General features: G+C 63.7%; 1 protein-coding gene across 3 annotated transcripts; it reads left to right on the forward strand.

Annotated features, from left to right (window-relative positions):
* The first annotated feature begins 215 nt into the window (after positions 1 to 215).
* LIMK1 (LIM domain kinase 1) lies at positions 216 to 8537 on the forward strand. 3 transcript variants are annotated; one of them, XM_065731689.1, is made up of 17 exons: positions 216 to 354; positions 2435 to 2562; positions 2794 to 2861; positions 4136 to 4274; positions 4418 to 4527; positions 4607 to 4813; positions 5280 to 5385; positions 5461 to 5645; positions 5724 to 5907; positions 6018 to 6104; positions 6464 to 6595; positions 6680 to 6739; positions 6821 to 6886; positions 6978 to 7134; positions 7202 to 7257; positions 7338 to 7495; positions 7590 to 8537. In XM_065731689.1, the coding sequence occupies exons 1-17, from the start codon at positions 297 to 299 to the stop codon at positions 7774 to 7776; spliced, it is 2088 nt and encodes a 695-aa protein (XP_065587761.1). In that variant the 5' UTR covers positions 216 to 296; the 3' UTR covers positions 7777 to 8537. The 3 variants fall into 3 exon arrangements, with proteins under 3 accessions (XP_065587761.1, XP_065587759.1, XP_065587760.1); XM_065731688.1 differs by lacking the exon at positions 2794 to 2861 and having other exon boundaries at positions 217 to 354; positions 2435 to 2531; XM_065731687.1 differs by lacking the exon at positions 2794 to 2861 and having other exon boundaries at positions 2435 to 2531; positions 5280 to 5645.
* The last annotated feature ends 1774 nt before the right edge of the window (positions 8538 to 10311 follow it).

Consider the following 10311-nt stretch of genomic DNA (forward strand, 5'->3'; position numbering starts at 1 on the left):
AACCGCACAACGCCCCGCGAAGCCCCGCCCCCTCCCCGCGTTCTGGACACACCCCCGAGCCCTCCGGCCACGCCCTCTTCCTTTGACACACCCCCTGCGTTTGACCACGCCCCCTCAGCCCCCGCGCCGGCGCCCTGTGCCCCCGGCCCGTCCTCGCCCGCCGCCCGCCCGTGCCCGCCGGAGCCGCAGCCGCAGCCGGAGCCGCACCGCAGCGGCGGGGCAGGGCCGGGCAGGGCAGGGCTCGGTGCGGCAGCGGTGGCGGCAGGTCCTGGCGCGGTGCCGGGCATCGCGGCTGCATGAGGTTGATGCTGCTGTGCTGCACCTGGAGGGACGAGCCCATGGGAGAGGAGGAAGGTGCGTGACCCACCCCCCTCCCCCGTCCTTCTCTCCCCTGGCCCGCCTGACTCAGCGCTTCCGCCGCATCCCCCCTCCCCCCGGCCTCCCCGCGACCCCCCCCCCGACCCCACTGCCCAGCAGCGTTCCCCGCGTCCTTCCCGTATCCCTTATGCCACTCGCATCCCTGCTGCTCCCCTACATCTGCATCTCCACATCCCTGTATGCCCCCCTGTGCCCCCCACCACGTCTGCTCCGTGCTGGACCCCCTACATCACTCCTGCATCCCCGGATCCCCTTCCTGCATTGCTTCTCCATCCTGGTTCCCTTCTCCACAGCTCCCATCCCATCTGCATCCCCGCATCACCACTACATCATTCTGCATCCAGCCTGTATCCCTCTTCCCTCTTAAAGCTCGGTATCCCAATATCCCTTCCCAGCAGCCCCCATCCAGGCTGCACCACTACATCATCCTGCATCCCTCCTGCCCCCTTTACATCATCCTGATGTTACCCCTGCTCCCCTAATCAACCTGCATCCCTTCTGCACCCCCATCTAGCCTGTGTACCTTTCTGGACCCGTTCTCTGCACCCCTACATCATCCCATCCAGCTTGCATCCTCCCCTGCACCCCTGCATCACCCCTGCATCCCCTTAACCTCTCCCTGCAGCCCCATCCAACTCGCATCGTCCCCTGCACCCCCGTATCACCCCAGCTCCTCTCATCCTGCCTTTGTACCCCTCACATCCCTGCTCCTCAATCTGTCCACATCCCCCTTACACCCCTACATTGCCCATCTACCCCCCATGTCAGCCTGCATCCATCCTGTGCCCCTCTAGCTCTATTCACGCCCCCTTCTGCTCCCCCTGCATCCCCTATATCCACATTGCATCCCTCAGCCCCTCTATGTCTCCCCTGCACCTCTATCCAGCCCATGTCCCTCGTGCACCCCCATCTAGCCTGCATCCCCATATGTCCCTCTACACTTATGCGCTCCCCATCCTATACCCCTGCCCAGCTTGCATCCTTTCTGCACCCCACAACCTCCTGCATCCTGCCATGCACCCCAAATCCTTCCCTGCATTCCACACCTACTCTGCTCCCCCAGTTGCACCCCAGTCCAACCCACAAAGCCCCTTGTGCACCCTGTGTCCCTGCATCCTCACATGCACCTGCATCCCCCCATCTTGTCTCCTGTTCATCCCAGCAACCCGTGTCCCTGCACCCCATCCTGCATCCCTGTGCTGGTGCTGCACCCCATGTCAGCACCCCTCTTGTACCCACCTGCACCGTGCGTGCCCAGCACCCGTCCTGCACCCCCATGCAGGGTGTACGCACACCTGCATGCATCTCATGTCTTGCTGTGCCCCTTTCCATCCTGGTCCCCCTCCCTGCACACCCCCTTCATCCTCCCGCAGCCACCCCACACTGCTGCATGGCCCACGTTGCTCCTCCCACTACCAGCACCCTTCTGTCCCCGTGCACCCCAGACATCTGTCCTGCAGCTGCATCCCGCTGTGTCCCCATCTCTCCTGCACCTTCCTGCCTGCTGGGCATCCCCACACCCCATCTCCCTGCACCCCAAAGCTTTCTCTTGCACTGAGCACCCCCATACTGCCCCGCTCACCCTTCCATGGACTTCAGTGTCCCCCCTGCACCCCCTATGCCCTTTGCGCCCCATGTATCGCCTGCCCTACCGCTGTACCCCGCATGCCCCATGTCCCCCCAGCCCCCTTCCCGATTCCCTGTGTCCCCAATGCTATGTCAGCCTTGTGTCCCACTGCCACCCCTTGCTTCTACTGTCCCCCTGTTGCCACCCAGCACCCTGGAGAAGCGCACTGCCACGGAGAGGGGTAGAGAACACCCAGCCCCCCGCCTGTAGGACGGCCCTGGTGGGCTCTTGGTGGCAGTGGCACTGGCATCAGCCCCATCCCCAGCGCCGGGGACACGAGCGCGGTGACCTTGTCCCCGCATTGGAAAGCCCCGAGAATCGATCCATCGATCCGTGGGGGACCAGCGGGCGGGCGGCTGCGGTGGCAGAGGGGTTAGGAGCACGTGGCAGGGGCGTGACGGTGCACAGGGTGACAGCCCCATCCCTCAGGGACCGACCTGCCCGTGTGTGCGAGCTGTGGCCAGGGCATCTTCGATGGGCAGTACCTGCAGGCGCTGAACGCAGACTGGCACGCCGACTGCTTCAGGTGGGACCCGCGGCGCAGCAGCGGCAGTGAGGTGACGCTGAGCCCACCCGGGGCTCCGCCATTTGTGTCACGTCCCACGCGGCCGTGTCCCGCCTTCCTGCCCCCCGGGGTGCGCAGGGACCGCGTGGCGGGGGCTGATGTCACTGTGTCTCTCCCCGCTTCCTCTTTGCCGTGTGCTTTCCCCGCGGTGGGAGCTGGCGGAGGAAGCTGGGGACCGGGGACGCGGGGGCCAGTCCGGAGCCGGGGGGTGACGGGGGGGCAGGACAGTCTCCCCCGGAGGATGCTGGCGGCTGTGCTGAGGAAGAGCCGTGCCCTGAGCGCCGGAGCCAAGTAAGGGCGGGGGTGGGCTGGGGTCGTGTCCCATCCCCACTCCATGGGGTGCTGCTCCGTATCCGGGGTGCGCTGCTTCTCTGGAGCTGGGATGGGTGGATGGATGGACGGAGGGATGGACAGAAGGACGGGTGGGTGGACAGAGCCCTCAGCACTATGAAGATAGCCCTGTGGAGTGGCTGGATCCGGCCTCTTCCTTCCCCCCTCCTCCCCGGGCTTCCGGTGGCCCATGGCTGCCTGCAGAAGCCTTCGGCCTCTCCTCCTACTGCTCCTCCTCCTCCCGGTGTTCGCTTCGGGTTCTGCCGTCCCCCGTTTACAGGAGCGCGGTGCTTGCTGCTCCTGCTGCCGTGGGGAAGTTGGGGCAGTGGGGGGAAGTGTGCTCTTTCAGAGGCCGTGGCAGGGGAAGGGAGCGGAGCGCGGCGGGTACCGCGTTTCCAACCCCCGTTCCGGTGCTGTTTCCCCGTGCGGTGCCGTTCGTGTCCCCTCCCCCGATCCCCACCATTCGCCGCGGCCGCCCCGTCGGGGCTCGGCGGGAGGGCGGCGGCAGCGGAAGGGTTAAAGGGGCGTGGCCGCAGCGCCGCTCCCCATTGGCTGTCGCCCCCCGGGTGGCGCGGAGCGGAGCGGCGGAGTCCTCGCGCGGTGACGTCATGGGGTGGGGAAACTCCGCGCCGTGACGTCACGTCACCCGGGGTGTTCCTGATGCGCTCCCCCCGGATAGGACGGTGTGGGGGGGCTGTGGCGTTGCCCCCGCAGCCTGTCATCCCCTCCCCCCTTCCAAATCCACAGCCTTCCTGCAGCGCTGTCATTCACTGCCCCTTATACACCTCAGTCCCTCCCCCCCGCGCGGTAATTCAGTGCCCCCCCAGCTCGCAGCCTCCTGACCCCCAACTTGTTGCTCCCTATAACTCACTGCCTTTCTGTGTCCTCCTCAATCACTGTGTCCCACTGTGCCCCTACAATTCACCGCACCACCATCATTCGATAGCCCCCCCTCCCCCCCCCCCCACTGCTGCCCCTAAAATTCTGGTTGGGGGAGGGGGGGGAGGGGTGAGCAGCACGGGGGCGAGTGGGCTGTGACTCATGCCAGGGCTGCAGTCCCTTGGTGTGACTGTCACTGTGTCATGCTGTCCCCAGCCCTCCCACACACCCCCAGGGAGGAAGCTTTTGAGGGGGGGCAATGAAAGGAAGCAGTGCATAGAGCCAGTCGGGGCTGATGCGCTGTGACCCCCCCGGTGTCCCCATGTCCCCGGTGTCCCCATGTCCCCGTGCCGCAGGTGCAGTGAGTGTGGGGCCTCGCTGTCCCACCAGTACTACGAGAAGGATGGGCGGCTGTACTGCAAGAAGGACTACTGGGCACGCTTCGGGGAGCTGTGCCACGGCTGCACCGAGCAGATCACCAAGGGGCTGGTCATGGTAAGGGGGGGACGACGACTCGGGGGACCCTCAGCTGGGGTTTCTGTTCCTGTGTGGGTTTTGCGGCTGCCGGAACTTCCCAGTGCAGAGGGAGAGGGTGGAGGTGTCTGTGTGGCAGCACTGATGTCACCTACTGTCTGTAGGTGGCGGGGGAGCAGAAGTACCACCCTGAGTGCTTCAGCTGCCTCAACTGCCGTGCGTTCATCGGGGATGGGGACACCTATGCGCTGGTGGAACGCTCCAAGCTGTACTGGTAGGTAGTGATGGCAGCAGGGGGACGCATCCCTACGTGCCTCCCCCTGTCCCTGTGCCCACCCGGTCCGGCCCCGCAGCGGGCACTGCTATTACCAGATGGTGGTGACGCCGGTCATCGAGCAGATCCTGCCTGACTCTCCGGGCTCCCGCATCCCGCACACCGTCACCCTCGTCTCCATCCCCGCCTGCTCCGATGGCAGACGCGGCTTCTCCGTTTCCATCGACCCACACTGTGGTGCCCAGGGCTGTGGTGCTGAGCACTCACGCGCCGTCCGCGTCCGAGAGTGCGTATCCTGTCCCTGCAGTGCCCTGGCACCGAGGTCACACTCTGTGGTTGGGTCCTTTCTGCTTTGACACTCTTTTGGGGTGGGGGGAAGAAGGATAGGGCTGGTGCTGTTCCAGCCGCCCATGGTGGCCCATGGGGGTGGTGATGGCATGTTCCCATCAAGCAGGGATGGCACTGTTGTGTCAGCATGTCCCCAGCTCGCAGCATGGCTTGGAGGGATGTTCTGAGGTCATCCATCTGCTGGGGCTGGCTGTAGAAACCACTCCGGGGTGCCCCATAAGCTTGAGGTGGCTCATCTAACAAGAGTGCCCCATGGGTATGGTTCCAGTGTGTCCCCATCTAACAGGGATGACCCATGTGAATGGTCCCAGTGTTTTCCTACCCCTCAGGGTGACCCGTGGGCAGTGTGCCTGCATGTGCCCACCCAGTGGGGGCTGACCCCCCGTTGCGTGCTGGACCCGCAGGGTGGACCCAGATTGCATTAGCCCCGATGTGAAGAACTCCATCCACGTGGGTGACCGCATCCTGGAGATCAACGGCACGCCCATCGGACACGTCCCGCTGGATGAGGTAGGCTCCCCCAGTGCTCCTCAGCGTGGCCATCCCTTGGGGTGCCCCATGCCACCCTGTGTGCTCTGCACCCAGATCGACCTGCTGATCCAGGAGACCAGCCGCCTGCTGCAGCTGACCATTGAGCACGACCCCCATGAGCCCCTGCCCCGCGACTCAGCGCTGCCCTGCAGCCCCCTGCCTGACCCACATGGCCCCCTGCGCTCTCCAGTCCCCACACCCCATGGCGACCTTGGCACCATGCGCCAGCGCACCGTCATGTGAGACCGCCGTGTGTCCCCAAGTCCTTCACTCGCTCCCCAGCCACCACGGTGAGTTCACATCTGTCTGTCCCACAGGAGGAGCTGCAGCACAGACAAGTCTCCGGGCTCCAGCTCGATGGGCTCACCTGCCTCCCAGCGCAAGGACATCGGCCGCTCTGAATCGTTGCGCATCGTGTCCCGTGCTCACCGCATCTTCCGCCCCTCCGACCTGATCCACGGCGAAGTGCTGGGCAAGGGCTGCTTCGGCCAGGCCATCAAGGTGCAGTGCCTTGCCCTGCTGCTCGTGTTATGAGTGTGGTGGTCCCAGCTGCATGGGGTGGGGAGGTGGGTGACGCATCCCGGAGGTGCTAAGTGCCTGCCTGCCACCAGGTGACGCACAGGGAAACGGGCGAGGTGATGGTTATGAAGGAGCTGATCCGCTTTGATGAGGAGACGCAGAGGACCTTCCTCAAAGAGGCAAGCGAGGCACCTGTGTGCCTGGGTGGGGGAACAAGGGGCAGGGTAGTGTGCCATTACTTCAGGGGCTGTTCAGGGTTGGGTGTTAGGAACAATTTCTTTGCAGGGAGTTGAGGTATTGGCACAGCTGCCCATGGAGGCGGTGGGGTCACCATCTCTGGAGGTGTTCCAGAACCATGGAGATGTGGCACTGAGGGACGTTTGCAGTGGCTGTGGTGGGGGTGGGTTGGGATTGGACTTTAGAATCATTAAGGTTGGAAAAGATCCCTAAGTGCCTCCTTGTGGGCCCATGTAATTGAGGGCAGTGAGCACAGAGTCACCCTGGGGTGTCCCAGGGCTGATGGTGCTGCGGTCCCCAGGTGAAGGTGATGCGCTGCCTGGAACACCCCAACGTGCTCAAGTTCATTGGGGTGCTGTACAAGGAGAAGCGGCTCAACTTCATCACTGAGTACATCAAGGGGGGCACCTTGCGGGGCCTCATCAAGAGCATGGTGAGCGTGAGGGGAGTGGGCAGGGGGCAGCTCAACCACCCTGAGCCCATGGCAGGACCCCCATCTGTCCCCTCTTTCCTGCAGGACAGCCACTACCCCTGGAGCCAGCGGGTCAGCTTTGCCAAGGACATCGCTGCTGGCATGGTGAGCAACGCATGTGTGGGTCCATGGGGTGGGCTTGTGTGGGCTGCTGGTGGGAGCACCGCTGAGTCTGTCCCTCCCCAGGCCTACCTGCACTCTATGAACATCATCCACCGCGACCTCAACTCCCACAACTGCCTGGTGCGGGAGGTGAGTCCCACCATGGCCGTCCCACAGCGGCCCAGCAATGGGGCCGGCCCAATGGTGCTGGCCCCACACCTCACCAGTCCCCTCCACCCAGAACAAGAGTGTGGTGGTGGCCGACTTTGGGCTGGCACGGCTGATGGTGGATGAGAAGAACCAACCCGAGCATCTCCAGAGCCTGAAGAAGCCGGACCGCAAGAAGCGCTACACGGTGGTGGGCAACCCCTACTGGATGGCCCCCGAGATGATCAACGGTGGGCACGGCTGGGGTAGGGGACACGTGGGGAGGGGACAGCATGACTTAACCCATCTCTCGTGCAGGGAGGAGCTACGATGAGAAGGTGGACATCTTCTCCTTCGGCATCGTCCTGTGTGAGGTGGGTGCCGAGCCGCTGTCCGTGGTGCTGCTCGGCCGTACTCTCTGGAGCTCATCCCTCCACCTCTCTCATCCCTGCAGATCATTGGCCGGGTCAGTGCTGACCCCGACTACTTGCCCCGCACCACCGACTTTGGCCTCAACATCCGTGGCTTCTTGGAGCGCTACTGTCCCCCTGCCTGCCCCCCCAGCTTCTTCCCCATCGCTGTCTGCTGCTGTGACCTGGACCCTGAGAAGCGGTGAGCACCCAGCGTCCCACGTCCCTCATCCTGCTGGGGGATGCTCGTGTGGTGGGAGTGGTGACATGCCATGTGTCCCGCTGTCTGTCCGCAGGCCGTCCTTCAGCAAGCTGGAGCAGTGGCTGGAAACGCTGCGCATGCACCTGGACATCCGCCTCCCGCTCAGCTCCCAGCTGGAGCAGCTCACCTGCGCCTTCTGGGAGACGCACCAGTGGGGTGAGGGGGGACTGCCCCCCCACCCTGAGCTCCCCGACACAGCCCCCCACCTGCACCCCCTCTAAACCCGCAGCATCTCCCCTGGCCTGGGGCTGGCCCCCGTGCCCTCCAGCACCCCCTGTCCCCGGGAGCTGGCTCTCCCCAGACTGCACAGCCTGCACGGCCCTCCCTGTACATAGGGCCCCCCCAGAAGCGAGAGGTAGGGGGGAAACTTCCCCTCTGCGTTCGCTCGGTGACCACACGGCCCCCCCTCTGCACACCCGGGGGTCCCCCTGTCCCAGCCCGGAGGTGCCTTGGGTTTCCATGAACTTGCACTGCAGCACAGTAGGGGCATCCCTGTCCCCCCCGAGCAGTGGGGGGACACTGTCCCCGTCCCTCTCCTTGGATGTCCTCGCGTGCTCATGAGCGAGGACAACTGGGGTAGCACCACAGGGATGGGCACATTGTGCTCCACACGTCCCCACAGCGCTGTGACCACCGTATCCCTTGGGGGGGCCATGCATCCCCCCAGGGCTGAGCCAGGTTCCAGCGGGTGTGGGGACGTCCTGGTCCCCCCGAGGTGGCCGCGCTGTGTGGTGCTTCTCATGCTCTTTATTCAGGTTCATTTTCTGTAAAATATTTAAAGAGAAGAGTTTGTATTATTTTTTCATACAACGTAGTTTGCCATTTGTCACTGCCTCAGTTCTGCTTTACCGAAGGATGAAACTGTGAAGCCTCTCCCGCGCACTTTGCCCGGGAAGTCCAATGTGACGTCCTCTGCGGAGGCGGGAAGGGAACTCAAACTGTGATGTACCCCGGCCCTCGGTCAATAAATCCTTCCCCTCTCACTGCACGGCCTCCTTGGGACTCTCGCGCTCGCATGAGGCTGCCCCAGCCCTGGGGTCCCCTCTGGAGCAGGGTGGGCCCAGGTGAACCATGAGGTCCGTGCCACCTCGCTCATCCTCTGCTTGTGGGTTGCTGCTGCCCTGGGATGGGTCCCTGTACCGGGGCATCCCTGTCCTGGGAGGGTTTGAGCCCTGGCTGGAGAAGACCTTGATTCTGAGGGTGTCCCCTAGGAATGCTGCAGCTGGATAAGGGGACAGCGTAGCCATGAGGAAGAGGAGCTTGATCTCCAGGCTGGCTCCATGTGGATCATGAAGCATTGGGCTTACTGCTCTGCTGATGCTCAGGGTCTGGGTCCTTCAAGGCCGTGCTGGCAGCCTGTCCCCTCCATGAGCTGGGAGCACATCCCTTGTTGTTCCTTGAAGAGCTACGGGGGAACTGAGGGTATTTGGAGAGGAGACTGATCCCCAGGGAGCAGTGCATTCACACTTCGGATCTTGCAGTCACAATGAAGGAACTCATGGAACTCGTTGTGCCACTTCTCCACTCTGGGCACGGGACACCAGCACTGTGGGGCTCACCCATGCCCTGTTCCCTGGGAACAGGTTTCAATCAATCTGCAACACCCCCACACGGCCCCGTGGCCTCCAACCCACTGCTGCCACCGGACTGTGACACTACAGGGGCCCTCAGCTGCCATCCCCAAGCCCAGCAGCAAGGTCCCCACATTGTCGTGTACCCCTGAGTTGTCCCTTGGGCTGGAGGACAGGCCATGCAGGCAGCTGGTGCCATCAGGCCACTTGATGGTGGCCCTGCAGTGTCCTCTGGGTGACCGGGGGTCTGCAGTGGGCAACAACCCGCAGCCTGGAGCAGGGCAGGGACAGAGCACTGGCCACTTGGTCACCTTCAGACTTAGTGATCCATCCCAGGCTGAGCCACCAAGAGGGGGTTATCCTCTGTGTGACACCCAGGTGGCCACAGCAAAAGAGCAAATGACACAGACTGAGCCCTGCATGGCAGCTCTGTCACCACACTGGGTTGACGTGGGTACCCAACTGCCCTGAGCCCCCTGTGCCACCTGCCCCACCATCCGCACACCAATCCCACCACCACTTTGCAGGCACATCACCAACCCCAGATCACCCTACGGAGCCCTGAGACCCCTTGGGAGCAAATCCATTTCCTGATGTGTGTGGTTCAAGCACCCCACGAAGCCGGGCTGCTTGTTCCCACAGCCCCCTCCAGCCCAGCCCAGAGAGGAGCAGAATGAGTACCTGTGTGCACTGCACTGCATGGCCGAGCAGCTGCACCTAGAGGGTGAGACAGAGGTGGCACTCCAGCATCCAGCACCTTCCAAGCTGTCACCTCCCACCAGGGACATGGGCACCCAGACTGGCACTGTCCCCGTGTATCCGCACCCCTCTTCCAGGCCCCCCAAAAAACACCTGTTGTCCCCAGCACAACCCTGCTGTCCCCTCACCCTGCAATGTCCCCATCCCCAGGGCTCTGCCCAAGCCTGCTCCCAGCTCAGCTTGGCAGCCCCTGCTGCTCCCAGAGTGCCCTGCCACCCCGTGCCCTGTGTCCCCAGTGATGGAGCCAAGCAGCTCTAAGAGTGGGTCTGGAGGAGGATGGCATCGTGGAGCTCCTGATGAGCAGTGATGGTGCTAATGGTGGGGACGAGGTGGACATGGAGCTGATGACCTTCATGGGTCAGTTTGGGCAGCTGGCGTGAGCAGATAGGGCATACGGTGATGTGTGACCCAGGGACATCTGTGTGT

This window comes from Cyrtonyx montezumae, unplaced genomic scaffold (genome assembly GCF_038088225.1).
Source record: "Cyrtonyx montezumae isolate F1298 unplaced genomic scaffold, pur_monq_1.0 scaffold_15, whole genome shotgun sequence".
Taxonomy (NCBI): Eukaryota; Metazoa; Chordata; class Aves; order Galliformes; family Odontophoridae; genus Cyrtonyx; species Cyrtonyx montezumae.

Coding starts and splice junctions, on each gene's coding strand:
- LIMK1 (XM_065731689.1), top strand. CDS start 297: ATGAGGTTGATGCTGCTGTGCTGCACCTGGAGGGACGAGCCCATGGGA. Junction 6,596..6,679: donor GGGGCCTCATCAAGAGCATG/GTGAGCGTGAGG, acceptor TCTTTCCTGCAG/GACAGCCACTACCCCTGGAG. Junction 7,258..7,337: donor TCGGCATCGTCCTGTGTGAG/GTGGGTGCCGAG, acceptor TCATCCCTGCAG/ATCATTGGCCGGGTCAGTGC.